The sequence below is a fragment of the Nannobrachium achirus genome, assembly GCF_963921795.1.
Source record: "Nannobrachium achirus genome assembly, chromosome: 20".
NCBI lineage: Eukaryota > Metazoa > Chordata > Actinopteri > Myctophiformes > Myctophidae > Nannobrachium > Nannobrachium achirus.
In genome coordinates, this window is record NC_137827.1 from 51492077 (window position 1) to 51515934 (window position 23858).

The following is a 23858-nucleotide window of genomic DNA, read 5'->3' on the forward strand; positions in this document are numbered from 1 at the left end:
TATTCGGTAAGAAGTCTTGAATCAAATATCGATGCTTAGATAATTCAGTGGTAGAGCATTTCAAGATGTTAGAAGTTTTATTGAGGGGGTTAAAATGTCTAATGGTTAACATATGCCCCTTCATGGGTGTAAGAACTTGTTACCATGAGAGAGATGTGTCATGTGCTACAGTTGAATTAGTCCATATTCAAATAACTGCCACTACTTGGAGTAAAGTAGGTGAGATTATGGCATTTAAGCGAGGATCAAACACGCTCACTCTCACACGTTGCTCAAGTACGGAAATTAAGGTTCTTGCACAGGTGATTATTTTGGCTTTATAAACACCATAGTAAATGTCCTATGTGGTGGAAAGTTTGATAAGGGAGGTAACTCATAACAAGGAAGTTAAATGGGCATGCATCATGGGTAGTGTAGTCTATGTACTGCTACCATACACACATTTACACTGTTCTCAGTCTAGCAGTGTTGCCAGGTCTGCCCATTATAAGCAACTTGGTCTTGTTTTCCCGTAACTTCTAGTTGTGGGTTGCTTTTGTTCGGGCTTGTTCTGAAGCGAAGTTGCTTATTTGGCTTGCTTTCAACATTCTTCCAACATGCTTCTGTTAGAATCAGCTAGTCTGCGTGCAGAGCGGGTTAATTCCCTTTGAGCCACATGAGGTCGAGTAGCTACTGTGTGTAGTGTGTGGGGAGAGTTGAAGACTTGTTAGAAGGTTGCATGGGAAATGTACCGTTGCATGACGGTACAGTTCAACTAAAAGGAGATCCTAGGAAGCTCTCCCTATTTACTCAGGAACCTTGAGTTGTCTTGAGTAAGAGGGATATTCCAGCATGGTGAGAGGCTTGTTCACTGCTAATTGCTAATGTTAGCGCATTTGTAACCTTTGAGTTGTATTGAGTAAGATGGATATTCTAGCATGGTGAGAGGCTTGTTCACTGCTAAATGCTAATGTTAGAGGCTAATGCTAGTAACTCAGGGGTTGTCATTGTCTCATGCTACACCGCTAGCATGGCAACACTGGGATAGCCATGTGGAAGGCTTGTTCACTGCTAAATGCTTGTTAGCGGCTAATGCTAGTAACACTCAGGGGTGTCATTGTCTTATGCTACAAACGCTAGCATGGTAACACTGAAGTGGCCACGTGAAATGGATAAACTGAGTGATATTGTATCTATGCAAAGCCAGTACATGCTGAACGTTGTTCGGAACAGCGTTAAACACTTGTTCTGTAATTTTGCACACTGAAATGCTCTTCGGTGAAAAAACTGCATAGGCTGAAACTGCATAGGCTGGCTGCGGCTTTGACTCTGCCATTTTGCTGTATGCTCAACTTATGCTCATGCTAAAGCGCTACATGTCTGTTGCTAACATCACGTTTCATTTCCAGGCTTCTTTCTTTATCAGTTGTGCTGCTATCTCGGATGCTACAATGATAACATAATAGTGCTAATGGCTCTTGTTGCTGCTGCTACAGTCAGATACTACCATGTGTCCTATAATTTCAGCTATTGCTAGCTCCACTCAATCTGCTGCTGCTGCTAGCATAACTGCTAATAATTACAGCTAATGCTACTTCTAGTAAAAATGCTGAAACATGTTTATCTTTACAGCCCATGCTAAAGCTGATACATGTCGGTTGCTAACATGTTTTATCATTACAGCTCCATGCCGGAGCTAAAGCATGCCCACTGCTACGGCATCAGGTTTTATCATTGCAGCTTCATGCTAAAGCTGCTACATGTTCCGCTAAATCATGTTTTCTTTATAGCTTCTTGCTGAGGCTGCTACATGTCTGCTGCTAACATCATGTTTATCTTTTCAGCTTTGTGCCGGAGCTGCTACATGTCTTCTGCTAACATTATGTTTATCTTTTCAGCTTCGTGCTGGAGCTGCTGCATGGCTGCTGCTACAGCATGTTATCATTACAGCTCCATGCCGGAGCTGCGGCATGCCCAGCACTGCTACGGCATCAGGTTTTATCATTGCAGCTTCAAGCTAAAGCTGCTACATGTTCTGCTAAATTGTGTTTATCTTTATAGCTTCTTGCTGAGGCTGCTACATGTCTGCTGCTAACATCATGTTTAACTTTTCAGCTTCATGCTGCAGCATTTCATTGCAGCGTTGTGCTGCTGCGTGCTTTCTGCTAACATGTTTATCTATAGTTTCGTCCACTACTGTATAATACCATGAGGCCAGTCAGGAGCCGGTCGGCACTGCAGAGGGCATTGCCGACCGGCAGGCAGGCAGCATGCCTGCCTGCATGCTGCCTGTACGCCTGCCTGCCTGAACGCTGCCTGCCCGCCTGCTGCACGCCCGCCCGCCTGCCTGCTGCACGCCCGCCCCCTGCTGGCCCCCCTGCTTGCGCGCTACAGATTCGGCAGACGGGAGTGGCTGCCTGCCTGTTTCATGAGCGACATCCATGTGTCGGGAATGGGATGATCGAGGATTCTGGATCGAGGATGCTCACCTGGACCTCCTCCCGAAGCCATGAAAGGCAGGTCATTCGTTAATCAAACTGCATCTTCATCTAAAGGCATAATTATATGGCTGATAAGTCAGATGTATTATATAGATTGCATGGTGATGGATGATAATAATTATAATTATAGTAATGATGATCGTTGCAACAAGGCTCAAGATGATTCTAAGTATATTCAAGTCTCTGCAGCACCTTATGATGGTAGGAGTTAATTAATATTCAGCCGGGTAGTGCAACAAGGCAATCCAGTCTACGTTCTCAACTAATACTTCTTTTTATCCTCCATTTCATGGTATCTGCGTGGCCTCTGGCGAGGCAAGCTGTATCTGACCTTGGAAGGATGGCTACCAGAGATGCTTCCTGCAGCAACGTGGATGGCTCCACACCTGTACATCTCTATGCATTCAACTGGGCTGGCTCCATCACTGAAGCTATGGACACTGGTCCTCAGCAGTTATGACGTTGCATTTGCCAGGAAGGAGGACATTCTGGCGACCCAAAAAGCATGGGCAGAGGAGACGGTTCTATCCGAGGCATCAAGGTGGTTGGCACAGGCATCGCAGCTGTTAGGGATCATTCAATCGCATGGTTACGTCCAATAACATGGGTAACCTTAAACGGCTCACTGGGGGTACAGCTCGGCAAGCGTAGCTGATCCATTGTGTACTTATTTGTATGATTCTTAAAAAATCATCTGCTTAAGTAAAATATATAAATAATTATCAAATAATGCAATTAAATCAATCCAAGGCCAGCGGGGTGGCTGCCCCCGCTCATATGGTCTTTGCAAGAACATCTGTTTCTTGATAAAGTAAAGTTATGTAAAATAACTGTTATATTTAAACTTTAAAATAAATGTATCCAAGGCCAGCGGGGTGGCTGCCCCCGCTCATATGGTCTTTGCAAGAACATCTGCTTCTTGATAAAGTAAAAGTTATGTAAAATAACTGTTTTATTTAAACTTTAAAATAAATTAATCCAAGGCCAGCGGGGTGGCTGCCCCCGCTCATATGGTCTTTGCAAGAACATCTGCTTCTTAAAATAGGCTAATCATTCAAGAATAGGCGAAGCTTCGCAGCTACACAGAATAGGTACATTTTCACTATCCATAGAATGATCTCTCTTTAAGATGCAGCTGTATCTTTTTTGCATAAGTTAAATAAATTCAACGTAGCCAGCGGCTGTTCACATAGTTACTGCTAAGCGTATAGGATGGCTTCTTTGTGGTAAAGACTCTGCAGTCTTTTTGCTTTAATCATATAGAAGTCTGCAGTGGCGCTCTGCTGCTACACATAACCAGAGTCTGACTGACACAGGTTTTATGTGGCGTTGGGTTCCGTGTTTTGGGGGGTTTTAAAGCGCTCTCTGGTTGGCCGAGCTCTGCCAAGACAGAGAGCAAGCTCATTAGTTTTGGGGGGTATTGCTGCGTTCCCTGATTTTGCTTAGCATGCTCAGAAATGCCTGCACAAAATTCAGGGAGCATCTCCGATCGCGGAGCCCTTCAAACGCCAAGTTTAACTGTATTCCATTTATGCAATAAATGGTTAAATATCCTTGCCAATATCTTGCCGAGTCTATCTGTTCATTATGTTATTAATTGTTATATTCTTGACGTGAATGTTCCTGCCTAAAATAAAGCGTAGCATAAGTTTATGCAGGGCATGGGAGTCAAGTTGCTGCTCAGCTGTAGTCAGATGTCAGTCAGCTCTGTTCTCATACCTCATTAACATATCTGCTGGTCATTATGTCACATGACTGCCATACTCCAATCAGAGCTCTCAATCAGTAGGGAAGGCTCCTTTAAATAGAGCTGGCTTTCTCTACCAATGCTTGGTTCCGGAGCTTCGGAATCATTTGCTGCTTGCTTCCTCCTCCACCCCAACCTCCACCTTTGCATGATCAGTCTGGCTAAGCTCAAATACTTGTGATTGTCTGATTAAGTTACATGTCAATGTGGTTAAGCAAGTACTGTGATCTTGACTAAGTTCATGTCATGTTGTTAAGCTCATACTGTGATTTTGTCTAAGTTCATGTCAATGTTGTTAAGCTCAATACTGTGATTTGACTATGTTACATGTCATGGTTATTGCTATTTGCTATTCTATCCCTATGGGGGGGGTATTGCTGCGTTCCCTGATTTTGCTTAGCATGCTCAGAAATGCCTGCACAAAATTCAGGGAGCATCTCCGATCGCGGAGCCCTTCAAACGCCAAGTTTAACTGTATTCCATTTATGCAATAAATGGTTAAATAAATATCCTTGCCAATATCTTGCAGAGTATCTGTTCATTATGTTATTAATTGTTATATTCTTGACGTGAATGTTCCTGCCTAAAACATTTTTTCTTCTTAAAAATGCTAAATACAATGCACAAGTAGGTCATATCAATACAATCGATTCTTTGCACTGCCGATTCGATACGATACAAAATAAAACGATTCGATTTTAGCTGTTTTCATTTCGATATACTTTTTTGAGTTAAAAATGATATTTCGATACAGTTACTATATCGTTACACCACTACTGATTACCCCTAAGGCCTCCGACTAACATGAATGCTCACCCATACATGCATCGTTTTCTGAGGCCATTTCTAGCCCAAGGAATGTTTTTTGTGCAAAATAAATGCCTGCAATGGATTCAGCATCATGACAAACCCCTAGTTAGACCCCTCAGATCCTACTTAAATACCCAGAAAAAAAAATGTTTCTGGGTATTTTCCTCCTGTATAGAAAGTCAATGGGAGGCCAACTTGATTTGGCCGCTGTGGCGACCCCGAAGGTCGTCGGCTCGGGCGCCCTAGCTAAATCATTAGAGCAAGTCCTGGGCTACATCTGTGCAAAATGTTGCGCTTTAAGACAAATTTACTCGAAATTAGCATTTGCTCCCCTTAAATCCCCACACTGAGGCAAGCTGGTGCTCTGTGCATTTATGTTTATTATTTTATTAGGTGAAGTATAGGAGGACTTTGCAAAAAGAATAAATACCTTTATGATGATCTCTAAAGGAAATGTTTGGACATCAGTTCTTCTAGGCTACACATCACACGTCTGAACTTAAAACTTGAGCATCGGCAACCAGTAGTGCCATGAGGGACTTTGGCCACTACAGTGTGTCTAAGACGACATTTTATACTGCAGTATCACCTACCTGATGTTCATTTTCTCTCTCTGATTATACAATGTACAGTGTCATGCTAGTTGCACATTTGTCCACCAGAGGGTGTTCATGTATCTCTTATACACACTTCTAGGTTTCCCTGTTGTTTTAGCTGTCTTTTTGAGCGGTGGTAGACCGCTCCATAGCATGGCCGTGTGTGTATCCGTGTATGTATGTATGTATGTATGTATGTGTGTATGTAGCCTGAACTACCACTCAGTGACCAGAGAGGGTGCTCTTGAGTCTAGTCTGAGCATCAACTGCAATATTCTCTCTCACACACACACACACACACACACACACACACACACACACACACACACACACACACACACACACACACACACACACACACACACACACACAGCTCAGTTCACACGGGTGTGATTTTTTTAGCAGTGACAGTGGTGGCCTAGACCTGCTGATGTTCTACATCAAGAAAAGAAAAGCTATGTTATGTTGTCTGAAATATGTTTGTACTTGATGCTGCTCTGTCTCGACCAAAATGTTGTCCCTTCCCGGGCTGTTACACTTTCATAAAGTCTTTGTTTTGTGTGTGGAGGTAGCCTACTAAGTTATAGTGGCAGAGATATTTGGCACTGATCTATTGGGTTTTTGTTTTTATTTTCCAAAGGAATAGGTATGGCATGAGCAATTCTTAAAGTGATATAGTCCTTTATTATCAACTGTAGGCTAGATCTAAATTAAGTTGTAGGTCATACATCTAGCTAGCAATAACTCAATAATTTGTATTTCAGATTTCTTTTTTATTATTATTCATATAACATAATAATAATTTAGATCAATTCAAGTACATTCCAGGCGAATCAATGCAACTCCAGAAAGCAACAGGAAGTAGTCTTATGTGTATAACAATCACACTTAGCCTATACTCTTTACATACAGTATGTCACTACTTATATAAATATATACCAATAATGATGATAATAGCATTACCCTAAACATAGAGGCAATTCTCAACAAAGACTTACATATAGTAGTCCCATTGTTAGGCCCTTTTAGAGTTGAACATGGCCTGTAGTTTAAAAGTCCTAATTTCACAGTTATGCACAAACAGTGTGATATGAGGTTTTCATAAATGCTACCTTAACAAATGTAAGGTACAACAAGACATGTGATAGTCCCTTTATAATCCCCCTGAGAACAATCCAGCAATGCGATTTCAGCAATATTGACATGTTTCCACTAAATCCCTCACCGACCATAAGCCTTCATATCAGTAACGTTTTCATATTTGCATATATATTATATACAGTAGCATATATTAACTATAGCATAATAGAACTATATGTTCCAGTCCCATGTGCTTCCCCAGAACTGTCTCAGCATACAACATGAAATGTTTTAAAATTAAAATAATTAACACATAAAAAGGCACAGAGGTTCAATAAATCAAATGTTGCGAATTTGACCTTTTTTTTTTTAAGAGAAATGATTGAGCCATAACCTGACTTGCGTCAGATGGTGGCAGTAGTGCGTAGGCTACCGCTCTACTTGATCTCTCGGGCAGACTCGATGTAAGGGGCGGGCCATTTTTTGAAATTCTTTAGCAGGTGATTGGATGTGGCCGTCTCTGTCACAGTCTGGGAGTGCCAACTCCAACCACTCATATTGGCCTGTCTGCATCCACGTGGTCTGCAATCAGACTCTATTGGCTCAGAGCCGCTCAGAGCCCGCCCGTAGCATGCCGCTGATTGGTCCGGCCCGGGGCTTTACGAGCGTTATCAACTCCCACCGAGAGATCTCAGATGGTAAAGTAGAGCGGTAGCCTACGCACTACTGCCACCATCTGACGCAAGTCAGGTTAATTGAGCCAACTTTAAAGCTCTAGAACGTAGTGTTAAAATGACACCAGAATGTAAATGCTTGCATATAATATGACATTCATTTTATCTCTAAACAATTGCTTATAGTGTCCACAATCCTTAGCCTACCAACAATTGCAAAACAGTGCATGTAGTGAAGTGATCCCAAAAAGATTGTCATATGATATATCAGTGATCACAAAATATTCCTTAAATAATGGTTTGAATCTTAGGTGATTTGGACCTTGATTGCAATTTCGTGAGAAATGCAAATGCTTATTTGCAGAATGTTTCAGCTAGGGGTGTCGCACCAAATTCTGGGCCCCATGAATGTTCTTCATAGGGGAGGGGGTTTAACCCATTTAGACTGGGAACGCATTATTACCCATTATTTTGTGCTCTAACTATTGAAAAATAGCAGATATACAAGCTCACACTGCGAGCTTGTAGATCTGCTATTTTTGAAAAATCGTGAAAATGTGTGAATATTTCAAATCAAGGCTTTCTGAAAAAACTATGTTTCTATGTCAGTGTTGCTCAAACTTTTTCATGTGAAGGACACCCAAAATGATATGTAGATATATATTTGGCCAAGGACCCGCATCTCAAAATATTTAGTTCCAGGGACCCCCAGAAGCAAAATTTTAGTTGCAATAGTTCGCTTAAAAAATACACATATTCAAAGATTTGCACACATTTTCACGACGTTTCAAAAATAGCAGATCTACAAGCTCGCAGCCGCACTGTGAGCTTGTATATGTTATTTTTCAATTAAGGCTCCCTCCACCTTGGGCCCTGGTAACTCAGTAGCACTTTCTCCCCCCTTGTGACACCCTGGTTTCAGCCTATTTGGTTAAGTTCCCTGGTTCTGTTTCTCAGGTGTCTTTTGCGCATCTTGATGATCCACCTGATCGTAAAATGAGCAAAGTTTGCAGCCTTGAAAAGAGCCATGAACACCCCACAGAGAATGGCTATGGAGTTCCAGGGATTCGCAGTCACAATCTGTTTGGAAATATGGAAACGGGTGTTGAGATTATGTTTTGAAAATCACTATGTACACTGTATATTCATTAGTTTATCATATTTTGTAAAACTACTACTGCTAAAACTAATATTAGTATATAATTGTCATTATTATCATCATCATTATAATACTATTACTACTACTACAAGGGGGAGGGGTAGAACATACCAGTCTGATTTCCTGAATGAACGGATCTCTCCATTCAAACACCACAAAGAAAAGCTGATTGGTCCTCTCCGGTTTAGGCCTCTTGTCAATGAATTTGACCACACCAGACTGAAAGAGATTAAAGATGAGAAAAACAATTTCATTTAACAATTAATTATCCAAAATGAACAATAAAATGCTGTCAAAGAAATAAATAAACGATACCTCTTGCCGAAACTCCATAGCTTGGCTACTTTTCCCAGATGTCTTCACCAAAGACATCTTGACCCAGGTTCTGAATCCTCCAGAGAAAGTCCACATGGAGTAATTCTTCTCAAGGTCTATCATGAACATGGATTTATCTGCACTAGAGAATCAGAATGGCAGAGCTGACACTTTGGTCTAACTGACAACATGAATCAATACAAGAGAGAATGAACATTCACACAGACAGACCATTGTATCGTCTTGGTATAACATTGTGATTATGATAATCAGATGATTTTTACTCAGAACTTGAATAATTCTGTGTTTGCATTCACCAAGCATCAGGACTATTTAGATTGTGTCAAGTAAAATGATTCTAAAACACATTTCTCCCTAATTTAGCTGTTAGGTCGCCCAGCCAAGCCAGAGGCAACACGAAGGAATGGAACCTCAGTCTAGATTCTCTGTCATTGCACCAGTCAGATATCATGTCATCAACACTTTTTTTTTTTTTTTTACCTTGAATTCAAGTCACTGTAGTTGTTAAAAAGCATGTAAGTGATAGCACTGAAATCCTCCTCAGTTTCATTTTGACTGAACTGCATGAAGATCAGTTCTTTGTTTCTGACATCAGATGGGCCACGGACCACCAGAGCTTGCTTCTACAACACAACAAGACAAGGGCAGTAAGTATGACAATCACAGTATGTTTTCTTTTTCTTAGCACAATGTTCTGGTCTCTGAAGCCTAATTTATGCTTTGCCCATATACCGTAAAATATATGGACAGTGCGAAGCCATTGGTTTCTATGCAGGGCAAATTAAGTATTTTGGGTCCTTGGCATGGGTGTCACCATCATAGATTGAAATGTGATCAGAGGAGGCTATTGGCTGCCAACGGTCACGTGCAACCGCAGGGATACATGGGAGAATGTGGTCGGAGCCTCCCGAAATACAGCACACGAAGAAGAACACAGCCGGCTGGTATCAGCCACGTCCCCCGCAACTTTATCATCAATTTTAACATAGATAGGACCGTATTTTCACAAAACGCATATCATGGTGATTGAAAGGCAATTTTTAACTAGCGATGGGAACCATAAAGTATTTATGAAAATGTTAATTAAGGTTAGAAAACGAAAGGGGAAAATGAATGGAGTCCAATGGAGAACAATTCTTTTTGCGACCGGCCGGAGGGGGGAAACAGCGCAACTAGCGGCCAACCATAGGAAGTTTTAGTTCCGTATTGGAATCATTTTAAATTGGCGGAACTATGCCCCCGGCTTTGCCACACGACCATAAATAGCAGACCATATAGCAGACTACAAGCTCACAACCTGTTGCATCGATTACAACGTGTTGTGAACTTGTAGATTAGCCTAGCTATTTTCGATGCACCATCATGGGACAAAGGATGAATCGGGCTTAAGTCAACTATTTAACTGAATAATACACCCCAATAAAAGGAGAAGAAGATTTGACTAGGATAGACAAAGATCCCATTTACACTTTGCATTAAAATGTGATCAGTATTTGGATATCTCTTCTGGATAATGACCGATCCGATCTCGCCCATGACTTTACATTTTGATATCCGATCATAATGTGAGTCAGACCACCTATAGATTGCAATGATTAGACTACATTCAGCATTAATATTTTTTCCATATCCATATAACATTATCCAGATACAGATAACATTTTAATGCAGTGTGTAAATGCTGTCATAGAGAGACATGAGAGGACAATTTAAAAAGAAAGTTTGCTTTTCCATTAGAGAAAATGTTAAGGTAAGTTGGCCATTTGGCTTAAATACTTGGTGGGAGTGTGAGGATTCCCCAGAGAATAAAGTAAAAAATGCTGACATGAATATGGTCAAATGTCTATGAAACTCACCCCAAAATACACTCGCCCCGGGTCAAATCCAGCGACGGAACCACGGAAGCACGTGTTTCTGGCCACCAAAGTCCACTCTCCCCAGTCAAATCCGGTAACCTTGTAACGGTTGATTTACGATTTGTAACTCGATTTGAGCCGACTCAGCTCAAGCGGACTTAGTCACGTTCGGCACGGCGACTCGCTCGGCAGTGCCTCTCATGGCTCAAGTCTGCTTCAGGCAGTTAGGCAAAAAAAGAGTTACAATGGATGCGTGCCTAACTTCATATTAGGGGCTCACCAAGTGGGGCGAGTGGTCCACCGCTGGGGGGAGAGAGTTCTGCGCAAAACATGGGGGCGAGTGTGTTTTGGGGCGAGCATTCTGATTACCAACAAATCATAGCAGTGTGTCACTGACCTTTGTTTGATTTGTGAATGGGCCTATATAAGTAACCATCTCCATCACACAGTCACTTTCCTGAGGCTTCCCTGGCTCCACTAAAGGAGGTATATAGTCATGGTAGTGATGCTTGCAACCGAGCAGTTGAGCCTTCCCTGGATACAAAGCAATGCCTGTTCAAAGAGGAAAACATTGAATACATAACATGTAATAATAATGCCCAAACCACAAAAACAAATAAGCAGAAGCAACACTTGCTTATTGGCTTGCATGCACTTCACTGTGTCGCACACCATTCCACATGCTGGTGTTGTAAGCCAGTCATTACTTAACATTGAGTTGGGACAGCTAAATGGGAAGACTATTTTTGAAAGGCAAAATAATTAGGCTACATGCAGCCGTTCACACTTGCAGCAACAAAAGCTATTGAGTGACCAATAGCCAGCTACATTGCTGCAACTGTTTAACAGCAAGTATGCGTTTTTCGTCCTTTTTACAGAACAGAGTATTCTTGTGGGGAGTGAAAAGGGAAGCCGAAATTGTGAAATAAGATTAACATGATTGATTGACATTTCACTGCGTCATTGGAGCGATGAAAAAAGTTGAAGTGAGCTCAGCTATTTTTGTGATGCAGCAACAAATTTGGCGTGTTAGTTTGAAACTTCTCGCTGCCTCTATTGAAAAAATGACTTGTAGCCTGTGGTGGCAGGAATGTATAGATTGCCAAACATTTGTATTGTGTACTTTTTGTGGCATCAAGCTTCCACATCAATGTGCTAATTCTAACTCAACTACAGTTGTCAATCTAAAGATCTAAGAGCTGCGCTGACTCCCCATTACTCTGTCAGCAAATCATGTGCTTCTTTGTTTGTCCTTTATCATATCCTTGTAAGACCATTTAGAATAGCATCTCTGGAAGAGGTGTCCCATATGATACCTCAGGAAATCTTCTGCCCCAAGGGGCCCAAGATCTGGTCATGGAGGCCAGAGCTCTGATGCTGTTACTATGCTGAATCTTCCTAATAAAGTCTCAACCTTCACCCTGACTGGATATTAATAGGTTCTATTATAATCCTGTTGGTTTGTCACTGCTAAGGTGAAGGCAGCATGACATTTACTCTTTCTCTCTGTACAAAAACATTTATGATGACTGTGTGCTTTGACAGTCACACATTTTCGAATCTCTCAAGACAGACTCTGATAGCTATCAGATGAAGAGGAACTAACAGAGAGGACGTTCCCTTTTATTTGATGATGGTTAGCCAGACGGCACATGTTCCAAAGTCAGTGTTCCTAATTTAACCCCAAATTATGAATATTCATTATTCATACACACCAGGAGGAAAGAATGAGTCCACCTCTTTGTAGGTTACGGACATGACAGGGTTGTTGAGTTTCTCCAAGAAGTCAGAGATGGTTTGGTAGGCCAGGAAGGCAGCCACCGCAGTGAGCAGCAGGTAGATGAAGATGAGCACCACCGTGAATACGTTCTTCAGGCATGCTTTGTTGAAGGTCGTCAACGGTGAGCCATCTTTACCGTCGTCCTCTGCAATGAAAGGGAAAGAAAAATTAGAGGTGATTGGTGAACTGAGGCACTTTAGCAATGCACAGAATCTGAGTGATGTTAGCAATCAGGAAAACAAATTGAGAGAATAGGCAGTAGGTGAACAAATGTTTTGAATTCTAGTGTCTCAGAGCACCCTCCTATACACATATACAAACTTCCTTGTGGAAGCAAAACCTCAAGGAGCCAACCCTACATGCTAACATCAGTGGTAAATAAAAAAAAAGTTCAAATGTGAAACAACATATTTAAAGGAGTAGTTCACCCCCAAAATGACTTTTTTTCTATTGATTAGTCACACCATGGAGATAATATTTTTGAGATAATATTTTTAGTTTTTTGTCGCATTCCTAAGACAAAAATGTGATAACAATAAATGTACCCCCATTCGTTCCGGATGGGGAGCCGTTTCAAAACGGGTCCCCATCCGGAATCAATGGGGGTACATTTACTCGAATCAAATTTTTGTCTTAGGAATGTGACAAAAAACAAAAAATATTATTGAACTCTACTCTCCATGGCATGAGTAATCAATAGAAAAAAGTCATTTTGGGGGTGAACTACTACTTAATTTTTAATAAAATAAATCATGTTTTCAATTCACAAAAGGTACATTATACAGTTTTATTATATTTATAAATAAATGTATCTATATTAAATATTATAGATGAAGAGCTTGGTACTAAGAAATAGCAGGTAGTGGTACATTGATCTACCATCCACCACATCCCTGGCCATGACAAGGCCTTGACATAGTACGACGGAGAGAGACATGACGGTTCACCTTGTGAGATATCGCCATTACTCTCCTCTGGCTCAGGGTCGCCAGTAACGTCTTGGAAAAGGTCTGGAGACTGGGTGTCTTCTTCATCGTCAAACTGTAAGGTAATGTTTTAGCACTGTATCATTATTTGATCTTTATTTAAGGTACATTATTAATTTAGTCTGTCAGCCGTCGGGAGAATGTTTTTTGCAGGTCTTTCAGTCCGAGTGTATCAAAGGGTGCGTTCGGAAATGCACACCGGGTCTGGTTAGGGTTAGTTTAGGGCATAGTTTTACTGAGGTTAGGGTTAGGGTTGGGTTTAGGCCTAGTTTTACTGAGGTTAGGGTTAGGATTGGGTTTAGGCACTCACTACACTGAGCACACACCCGGTGTGCATTTCCGAACGCAGCCTTTGATACACTCGGACTGAAAGACCTGCAGAAAAACACTCTCCCGTCAGCCGTCTGTCTGCATGCTGACATCACTGATACTAAATAGTGTTGCCACTCGCCACTATGGTAACAGCCGCATGCTGAAACAATGCCCACATTTGGAGATGACTGACATCACAGAACACCATATAGGCATAAACGGGTGAAACAGTGCACAAATTTGGACATCACTGATTCGTCTTGAATCCTATTATCCTACGAGCCGATACTTCCACCTCAATACGCAACACAACCACAGGCAAGGACTAGTAGTTATAAATTACAGAACATTAAACTGTTTTTTTGCAGAGGCATCTCTTTTTCCACTATCATAAAACCACAATACACTACAGATAACGAAGTACAATAAAACAAACATGATCAGAAATAAATACACACTGTGAGGTCAAACAACTAAAACAAAACAACAATACATTACAATGATAAAATGGTGGTACTTTGTGTGTGTGTGTGTGTGTGTGTGTGTGTGTGTGTGTGTGTGTGTGTGTGTGTGTGTGTGTGTGTGTGTATATATATATATATATATATATATATATATATATATATATATATATATATATATATATATATATATATATATATATATATATATCAGTTGGCAACTTTTCAGGAGACCATATGGGGGAGGTAAATTATTACTTCTCACTTAGAAATTATTTTAGACCAAGTGTATGACTGTATACTCGTGCCGTTTGCATTTCTGTCTTAATAAAGTATTCAATCAAAGCTTATGGTACATTATTAGCTAGTAATAGCCTAGTGTTTTGTTGAATTATAGGCATATTAGATTAAGAAGGAATAGTGTTGCAGTAGTAAAACCGAATGCAATGTTTGCACAGCCTGAGAAGCAATGAGAAAAATGTCGCACATATACAGTATGGTTTGGATTTGAAAGAGTGTGCATCATAAGCTACTGAGACAGCATGTTGTCATAAAATGATGGCTCATAATTGCATAATTATCATACACTAGCATACCCAAACAACTCTGGTGGTACTTTTGTCTGGCTGGAAGAGTGAGTATGATGACGATCAAGTGCCAAAAGAAAGCTAACAAACAACACACACAGCCTCATATGATCTGTGTATGAGTCTGTTAGCACTGTATCATTATTTGATCTTTATTTAATAGGTACAAATACCGAGTATGAAACTGGTGTGCTGCAGAGAGTTTATATGGCCGATTTTCAACTCTTTTCCCGCTATCATAAACCCACACACTACAGATAAGCACAATAAAAGAAATGTGATCACAAGAAATGCACGCTATGAGTGAGGTGAAACAACTAAAACAAAACAACAACAATACAATTGGTATAGGCTACAGCTCTGGTTTGCTTTTAGATACTTTAGGGGAAAAAATCATATCTGGGATTAATTTGATATCAGTTGGCAATTTGGCAATATTTTCCATTCCATATACTGTTCGTAAGAGGAAGGCTGATTGTCCAGATGTAGTAATTTTAGCAGTCAGTCACTCTGTTACTGTCTTGTATTTGAATATATCTGTTAAAAGAGTAGTTCACCCCTAAAATGACTTTTTTTTTGGATTACTCACACAATATGGAGACTTGAGTTCAATAAAATATTTTTGTATTTGTCGCATTCCTAAAATAATAATTTGATTATAGTAATGTACCCAAAAGGACCCAGATGCATTTGGGTCTCCATCTGGAATCAATGGGGGTACATTTATTGTATTCAAATCAAAATATTGTTTTAGGAATGAGACAAAAAACTAAAATTATTATTGAACTGATCATGGCGTGAGTAATAGAATAAGGCTAGACTCAGTAGATTGCTGATCTATTTGAAACCCACATTTGTGAAAACAAAAACAATTACAGCTCTCAAAGTGAACTAGATTGTATATTTAAGCTATAGCCTAAGAAGTGTTTTGATGAATTATAATATAGGTAGGCCTATATAGGCTATAAATTAAGATGAAATATGTGCCGTAAACTAAATGTAATGTTTGCACTGCACCTGTCCTGAGCAGCAATGAGAATAATATAGCCTATCATCACACAAATGTTTGGGCTTTGAAAGAGTGCATCATAGCCAACTCCCTACTGTCTGAGACAGCATTTTCACATTCGAAAAATGATGGCTTATATAAATGCATAATTATCATAGCATTGATTGATTGATTGAAGCCTTTATTAGAAGTTTGCATAGAAAAAAGTACAGTTTCATATGACAGAACAGTTCACTGGTACAAGGTCAATTAAAAGGAGATCCTAGGAAAGCACTTGGCTTATTTACACAGGAAACCATCGCATAACCAAACAACTCTGGTGGTGGTCCTACTCATTTGTCTGACTGGAAGAGTGAGTATGATTATCAAGTGCCAAAAGAAAGATAACAAACAAACTCTGTCTCATCTGATCATCTGCCTATGAGTCTGTCAGCTGTATATGATGTATACTTCGTCGCACAACGGTGCCGCGCCAACATACTAATGGCCGATCTACAAGCCCACGACAAGCTGCGTCTCGACGCGCTGTGAGCTGGTATGTTAGCCATTTTTTTCAACGCGCGACACCCGACACCGTCGTTACCTGAGGGTTACTAGAGTCACATGATACGTTCACCCATCCATCCATGTCTCCCTGTTTATTTTAGTTTCACGCTAAAAATTCAATGAGCATATTGATTTTGTTCTGTTAACAATGGAAAGGAAACCTGAAAGATAACAGAACATTCACTGACGACTGTGTAAACAAACACTATTCAAGCCGAGACAGGCTCACCTCCTGGTATGTAGGGGAGCGCTCCCTCCTTAGCATTCCGATGGAGCTTCTTTCAATGAGTTAAATCGATCCAATACTCCGGGGCTTTGGTGTTCATTCAATTAAAGGTCAGAAAATGAACTGTAATATTAAATGCTGCATTTTGGGGGAGATATGCGTGGTTCCCTTCTTCACCCTGGCGGAGTCACAACAACTTCTGTGGTCACGGTGTTGTTGTTAAAAAGTCACATCCCTCCCTCCCTGTCTCTGCTTCCCTTGGTTTAATATTCACTTCCCTGCTCGGATAGAAGCCTCCTCCTAGCGTTACCACTCTGTAGTGTCTATAGTGAGCTGGGCACAGTGCTGGGCAGACTGGGCACTTGTTGAAGTAAAGTGGGCCCCCTGTGTGTGAGAAGTTTTGATCCGCCTGTGTATCTTTGTCTAAACACACAGAATCCAAAATTGAGCTGAGAATTGTGGAAGTGTCTGTCTGTCTGTCTGTCTGTCTGTCTGTCTGTCTGTCTGTCTGTCTGTCTGTCTGTCTGTCTGTCTATCGAGAATGGGACATTCTGCATTATTATAAGTTGTACTTTATAGCCTACTTTTCGTACTTTGTCTTTAAGTACATTTTTAAACCAATACTTTTGAAGCCTACCTTTAGAATTCTGGACTATTCTACTTGTTACAGCAGTAGGCCTATGTAATGTAAGTAACACATTTGACTACTTTTTTCACCACTATACAGCTATCCCTATAATGTCATGATCAGTCCTATATTTGCCCAGAAAGTGTGAAATGACAGCATTATTTTATGGATATATTTCTCCACTAAAGACTGTGGCCAATCACAGTGTGCTAAACGCACACATGACTTGGATTCAACACAGGAAGGAAGGAGGCGCAATTTCCTTGGTTTAACGGGTTTAACCTAAAGTTGTATAAACCATGGCAACGCTACAACTCTGCGACGTCATGTTGTTGTTAACCATTCTTCTGTATTGTTACGCTACTTTGGCGGAAGATATTAAATTGAAACACAAACCTGCCAGCAAACCTGTCCGTCTGTTCACTGAGAAAGAGCTGGCAAAATATGATGGGAGCGAGGTAGGTTTATGCCTGTGTGTGTGTGTGCGTGTGTGTGCGTGCGTGCGTGCGTGCGTGTGCAGTGGTGGAAAAAGTACTCACATTTTTTACTCAAGTAAAAGTATCAATACTGTAAGTAAAAGTCCAGAATTCAAAATGTACTTGAGAAAAAATGTACTTAAAGTACCAACATGTTTGAAAATAGCAGATCTACAAGCTCACAACGCGTTTTGAGCTTGTAGATCGGCTATTTTCAAATAGCCCCGATATAAAATAGGGCTAAAAAGTGGTTAATGTATGTTTTATAATATTATAATTTATATCTGCAAAAGTAACTTGTAACTAAAGTTTTTAAATACATGTAGTGGAGTAAAAGTACAATATTTGGATCCGAGATGTAGTGGAATAGAAGTAAAAGTATAAGAAAGTAAAGTACACATACCTAAAAATTGTACTTTAGTACATTACTTAAAGGGGTATTTCACTTTCAAAAAAACTTTTGGTAATTTTATCATCTAATCAGGCTTTTATGAACACCCTGAACAGTTTTTAATTAGCTTGATTGGATATTAAGATATTTGATGTAAATGTTACCAGGCCCTCCAGGCCCAGGGCCTCTCCCCACACACACCCATTGTAACTTCAAACTTCATTTTAACCATGATAGATTCATTAAAAACACACATTATTTTTTCTGGTGACTCATAATACCCTCCTAATATGTGAGCAGGCCGTGTTTTTTCGATAACATTTTTCAATTTTTTTTAATAATTATTTGTTTGTATTTCATTTTTTCCATTTTTCCAAATAATTATTAAAAATAAATGAAAAAAGTTATCGAAAAAACACGGCCTGCTCACGTATTAGGAAGGTAAAATGAGTCTCCAGAAAAGATAATGGGTGTTTTTAATGAATCTATCATGGTTAAAATGAAGTTTGAAGTTACAATGGGTTTGTATGTGGAGAGAAGCCCTACCACTGCTCCCTGTTGAAAGTGGAATATCCCTTTAAGTAAATGTACTTAGTTACTTTACACCACTGTGTGTGTGTGTGTGTGTGTGTGTGTGTGTGTGTGTGTGTGTGTGTGTGTGTGTGTGTGTGTGTGTGTGTGTGTGTGTGTGTGTGTGTGTGTGTGCGCGTGCGTGCGTGCGTGCGTGCGTGCGCGCACGCCTGGTTTTATATGGAGTAGCCTAAAGGTAATGATTCATCTATCTATCTGATCTCCTGTTTTAGGAGGGACAGCCTATTTACATGGCCATAAAAGGAGTGGTGTTTGATGTTACCAAGGGAAAAGGTAAATAACAGAAATCAAGGTGGGCTCGTTGTGACCTCACTGAACCTGAACATGAACTTATCACTGAACATGATAAGGTCATGATGGGTGACGGGCCTCTGACACCCATGAACAATAATGTAGAGGACCTCGTTTGGCGTGGCCATTAGTTGTTAATGTTTAACATCCCGATCCCAGTAGATGTAACTACTAAGTTTATTATTATTATTATTATTATTATTATCATCCCTTTTATTCTTAGGCCTGCTCTAATGCTGGCTCCATCTGAATAAGACACTCAGTTAAAGTTGGCCTGTCACCTAAAGGGTTACTGTCACTTTAAGAATCATCTTAAAAAACAAGTTAATATTTTTATGATGTCATTGTGGGGATGAGCAATTATAAGCCAATTAGTCCATGGGCCAGACGGGTTGTCGGTATCAAAAAGGTGGCAAAGGTTACCATGCATTTTTGAAAAGCTCTATATCTGTAGATTATATTTTGGTATGATAACCCTTTCTTAGACACAGCTAAATTGGTGTTATCAGCCTCTAGAGTTGGTGTCCCATTAACATTACATTACAGGAAAAAAGGTAAAAAAAAATTAATCTGCTTTTAGTAGCATAAGAGGGGTCAAACTAGGGGGTTTTCATGATGCCGAATCCATTGCAAGCATCTGTTTTGCACAAAAAACATTCCTTGGGCTATAAATGGCCTCAGAAGACGATGCATGTATGGGTGTGCATTCATGTTAGTCGGAGGCCTTAGGGTTTTATTTCTCATGCTAATCAGTCTAAAAGCGCCAAATTTTGCACAGATGTAGCCCAGGGCATGCTCTAATGATTTAGCTAGGGCACCCGAGTCGGTGACCTTCGGCCTCCACAAAACATCCACAAAACTCTGAAAAGTGATGACTCATCACTTTTCATCACTAAACCATTGTTTTTCTGGAGCTGTGGCGACCCCGAAGGTCACAGACTCGGGCGCCCTAGCTAAATCATTAGAGCATGCCCTGGACTACATCTGTACAAACTTGGCGCTTTTAGACTGATTAGCACGAGAAATAAAACCCTAAGGCCTCTGACTAACATGAATGCACATTGCACACCCATACATGCATCGTTTTCTGATGCCATTTATAGCCCAAGGAATGTTTTTTGTGCAAAACAAATGCTTGCAATGGATTCGGCATCATGACAAACCCCTAGTTTGACCCCTCTTAGGCCTAACAAAATAATATGTTGGTTTCCGGTAGGCGACCGACCCTATTAAATACGTGCGACCCAGATGATTTTATTGGCATTTGGAGTGAAAAAATAAAAAAATAAAGTCAAAATCCGACCGAGTCGATCAAAAACGTCTTACAAAAAATATATTTGGTGCGACCACATTCGCGAAGTCAGGACCTGTCCCCGGTTCCCGAGGCTAAACTAATGTGAGTTACGTTACAACTTGTATTCCTCCAAACACACACAGACACACAAGCAGTGAAGCACACACACAATCGGGGGACAAATTGCGTTGCCACTCAGTCACTGACTGGCAGCGGTAGCCATGCTAGCAACGTTAGCAGCCCAGCCACCAGTACAGCTGAGAACTGTATAGCCAGTAGCCACCACAGAGAGACGTGAGTTGGAGACGAAACATTTATGACAGCGTTCATCTGAAAGACTGTACGGCAACAGCGCTTAAGTGAATGCGGACTCCGGTGCGACACTGCATGTCTGCAAGTACGACTGCGTCTCTCTCTCTCGCTCGCTCGTCGAGTTGTGTTCTTTTGTCAAATCTAAGCTGGAAAATCTAACACTTCCTGTAGCCGATCTCTTCAGAATAAGATGTTGCGCTAGCAGCAATAAGACTTCCAGATTTCTTATTACAATAAGACTTCCAGACGGTGGTCGACTTCTTAATCTCTTCAGAATAAGAGTATCCTAAAAGAAATTGAAATATGATTTCATTTGCATGATTCATTAAAACTGTAAATTAAACATTAAAATTAAATTTAAAAAATATGTTTTAAATGATTCATTAAAACTGTAAATTAAACATTAAAATTACAAAAAAAAAAAAAAAGAAAACTACCTACCCATCCTTCCCATGAGGAAATAAAATAAAATTCCTTGCTACCCATCATGCCCACAAAAAAATAAAAATAAAAAATAAAATAAAATAAATTCCCTACCTACTCAGCCCTAAAATTACAGCCAACCGGAAACCAATGTTTTATTTTGCTAGGCCTTATGCTAATAAAAGCAGATTATTTTTTAGCTTTTTTCCCTGTAATGTAAAGTTAATGGGACACCAACTCCAGCGGCTGATAACACCAATTTAGCTGTGTCACTGTCTAAGAAAGGGTTATCATACCAAAATATAATCTACAGATATAGAGCTTTTCAAAAATGCATGGTAACCGTTGCCACCTTTTTGATACCGACAACCCGTCTGGCCCATGGACTAAATCAAATTATGTGTCTGTATAGGCTGACTGTATGACTACTTACTGTACTGGTCAGCTGTTGTTGGGGGACGAGGGGCAGATTACACTGTGACATGAGCTTCAGACTGTTTCAGACCGTTTTCAGAGAAGCTCATGTCACAGTGTAATCTGCCCCTCAACCCCTTTAGGTGACAGTACCCCTTTAAATTAAATGTATTGACACATTGGTATTTTGTTCTCTGAAGAGTTCTATGGTAAAGACGCGCCATACAACGCCCTGGTTGGCAAGGATACTACAAGGGCTGTGGCTAAAATGTCCCTGGATCCTGCAGACTTGACATCTGACACTGTGAGTTGATGAAAAGCAGCAGAGGCGTCAATGAATTGTGTATGGCAAGGTATGGCAGCTGCCATACCTTAGCCACAGGGGAAGAAAATAAAATGTACTTCTTAAAATAAATTCATAGTGCCTGTTGCGACGGTATGGCAACGCGACTGGGAATTCGAAGGCGCGCGTGCAAGACACCAGTCATGTTGCCATACCTTAGCATTTGCTGAACTGACGCCACTGAAAAGCAGCAATAGAGGGTATGCGTGTGAAATCACTGTTGCTGGAAGTTATGTGGGAACGCCTACTGAGTGGCAACAAACTCATTTCTGCCATTGACAGCCCATACATCCAAAACAGAAAAGTCCTTTCTGATAGTCTAGTCTACATAGGCACAAACTCTAGTTAAATTACTGAGAGGATGACTACAACTGATTAGGGATGGGACGATATGAAAATTTCGCTTTAAAATATTGCGATAATCAAAATCCATAATCCTGGGGCGGAACATTTTCCAAAAAATAGCCGATCTACAAGCTCACGGCGCGTTGTGAGCTTGTCGATCGGCTATTTGGCTATTTTTTGGCAAAGACATTTGATAGAGAGTGAAAAAATACGGTATCAAGTACGTATATTATAAGTACCTTTTACCAATTATAGAGGGTTTAAGTGGTACCGGATATGCAGCAAAATAAAAGGTGAATTGATCCCAGTGCATAATAGAGGACGATACAACGATATCACCAGAATTCTCCACGATACAATTATCGTGAGTGTTTTTTTTTTTATCACGATAAACGATAATATCACTTATCGTCTCATCCCTACAACTGACATGTTGCATCTTTCATACACCTGGATTGTGAACACATCAACTTTAGTTAGTCACCCTAATTCCCTAACCTATTGCCTAATTTGGGGAAATGCTTTGTATTTAACTGTTGAAATGAAATTTGAATGTTTAAGAAAATGGCTAAATGTGAACCTTCCCTTTTTATTGCTGGACAGATGGGCCTGACAGAAGAGGAACTGAAGTCTCTGGACAGTGTATTTGAGGGAACATACAAAGCCAAATACCCCATCGTGGGTTACACAGCGTCGCGTATCCTCAATGAGGATGGAAGTCCAAATGAGGGCTTCAAACCTGAGGACCAGCCCCATTTCCAGATCAAGAGAGATGAGTTCTAATCTATTTTCAGATGAGCTAAATATATTTTTACATTTTGGAAGGACCTTTTTTATATTACACCTTTGAGTATTTTATCTAGAACGGGTACACATTATTGTGTATCATTATTTTATGCTTTATCTATTGAAAAATAGCAGATATACAAGCTCACAGCGCGGCACGAGTGCCCGCTGCGAGCATGTAGATCTGCTATTTTTGAAAAATTGTGAAAATTAGAATTTTGACCCGATTCTATAAGTGTCTTTTGAATCCTTCTAGGTTTTTTGAAAAATCTATGTTTCTATGTCAGCAATCTGGCTGGCCATCGTCAAAGAAAAGGTCCTTTTCACTTAACTGGAGCTCAGTTAGTCTGTTCTTGAGAGACTACTATGTCAGTGGTTCTCAAACCTTTTCATGTGAAGGACCCCCAAACTGATATTTATTTGGCCACGGACCCCCATCTCAAAATATCTAGTTCCAGGGACCCGACCCCCCAGAAGCAAAATTTGAGTTACAAACGTTCGCTTTAAAAATACACAAATTCGAAGACATTTTCACAACTTTTTCAAAAATAGCAGATCTACAAGCTTGCAGCGCGGCACTCGGTGCCGCGCTGTGAGCTTGTATATCTGCTATTTTTCACTGGTTAAAGCATTCAATAATTCTTGGCCTAAATGGGTTAAAGGTTAGTTTATCAGGCTCTAAATTAGAACCACTTTCAGGTTCTATACATTTAATTGCAGATATGTTGACACATTACACAGGTAATTTGGATCAAAGGACACAGGGCTAACACCTCACATAGAGAACAGTGCAAAACATACATTAAGCATTTGATCAACAACAGTGAGAACGTTGCCACCAATGCATAAGGAAACACAATGCAGGTGGAGGAAAATGTTCTATTACTAGTTTATTTTATGGATTTTCATATTAGTTGAG

At 40.3% G+C, this 23858-nt stretch overlaps 2 protein-coding genes across 3 annotated transcripts; one reads left to right on the plus strand and one right to left on the minus strand.

Moving 5' to 3' along the window:
- Window positions 1–6504: 6504 nt before the first annotated feature.
- Window positions 6505–16862, minus strand: pacc1 (proton activated chloride channel 1). Of its 2 annotated transcripts, none has more exons than XM_080750756.1 (8): window positions 16649–16862; window positions 13466–13559; window positions 12454–12663; window positions 11136–11290; window positions 9363–9502; window positions 8862–9003; window positions 8658–8765; window positions 6505–8467 (listed from the first exon to the last, which is right to left on the minus strand). In XM_080750756.1, the coding sequence occupies exons 1-8, from the start codon at window positions 16682–16684 to the stop codon at window positions 8306–8308; spliced, it is 1047 nt and encodes a 348-aa protein (XP_080606882.1). In that variant the 5' UTR covers window positions 16685–16862; the 3' UTR covers window positions 6505–8305. The 2 variants fall into 2 exon arrangements, with proteins under 2 accessions (XP_080606882.1, XP_080606881.1); XM_080750755.1 differs by having other exon boundaries at window positions 9363–9505.
- A 785-nt stretch (window positions 16863–17647) lies between these two features.
- Window positions 17648–23014, plus strand: nenf (neudesin neurotrophic factor). Its single transcript, XM_080750760.1, has 4 exons — window positions 17648–17731; window positions 18944–19004; window positions 21666–21769; window positions 22757–23014. The coding sequence occupies exons 2-4, from the start codon at window positions 18962–18964 to the stop codon at window positions 22934–22936; spliced, it is 327 nt and encodes a 108-aa protein (XP_080606886.1). The 5' UTR covers window positions 17648–17731; window positions 18944–18961; the 3' UTR covers window positions 22937–23014.
- Window positions 23015–23858: the final 844 nt, after the last annotated feature.

Excerpts from the sequence above, each read along its gene's own strand:
- nenf (XM_080750760.1), top strand. The coding sequence starts at position 18,962 with ATGGCCATAAAAGGAGTGGTGTTTGATGTTACCAAGGGAAAAG. Across the intron at positions 19,005-21,665 it reads TGATGTTACCAAGGGAAAAG|AGTTCTATGGTAAAGACGCG; the intron begins GTAAATAACAGA and ends TGTTCTCTGAAG. Across the intron at positions 21,770-22,756 it reads CAGACTTGACATCTGACACT|ATGGGCCTGACAGAAGAGGA; the intron begins GTGAGTTGATGA and ends ATTGCTGGACAG.
- pacc1 (XM_080750755.1), bottom strand. The coding sequence starts at position 16,684 with ATGCTAAGGAGGGAGCGCTCCCCTACATACCAGGAG. Across the intron at positions 9,506-11,135 it reads CATTCACAAATCAAACAAAG|AAGCAAGCTCTGGTGGTCCG; the intron begins GTCAGTGACACA and ends GTTGTGTTGTAG. Across the intron at positions 8,468-8,657 it reads TCATTCAGGAAATCAGACTG|ATTGTGACTGCGAATCCCTG; the intron begins GTATGTTCTACC and ends ATTTCCAAACAG.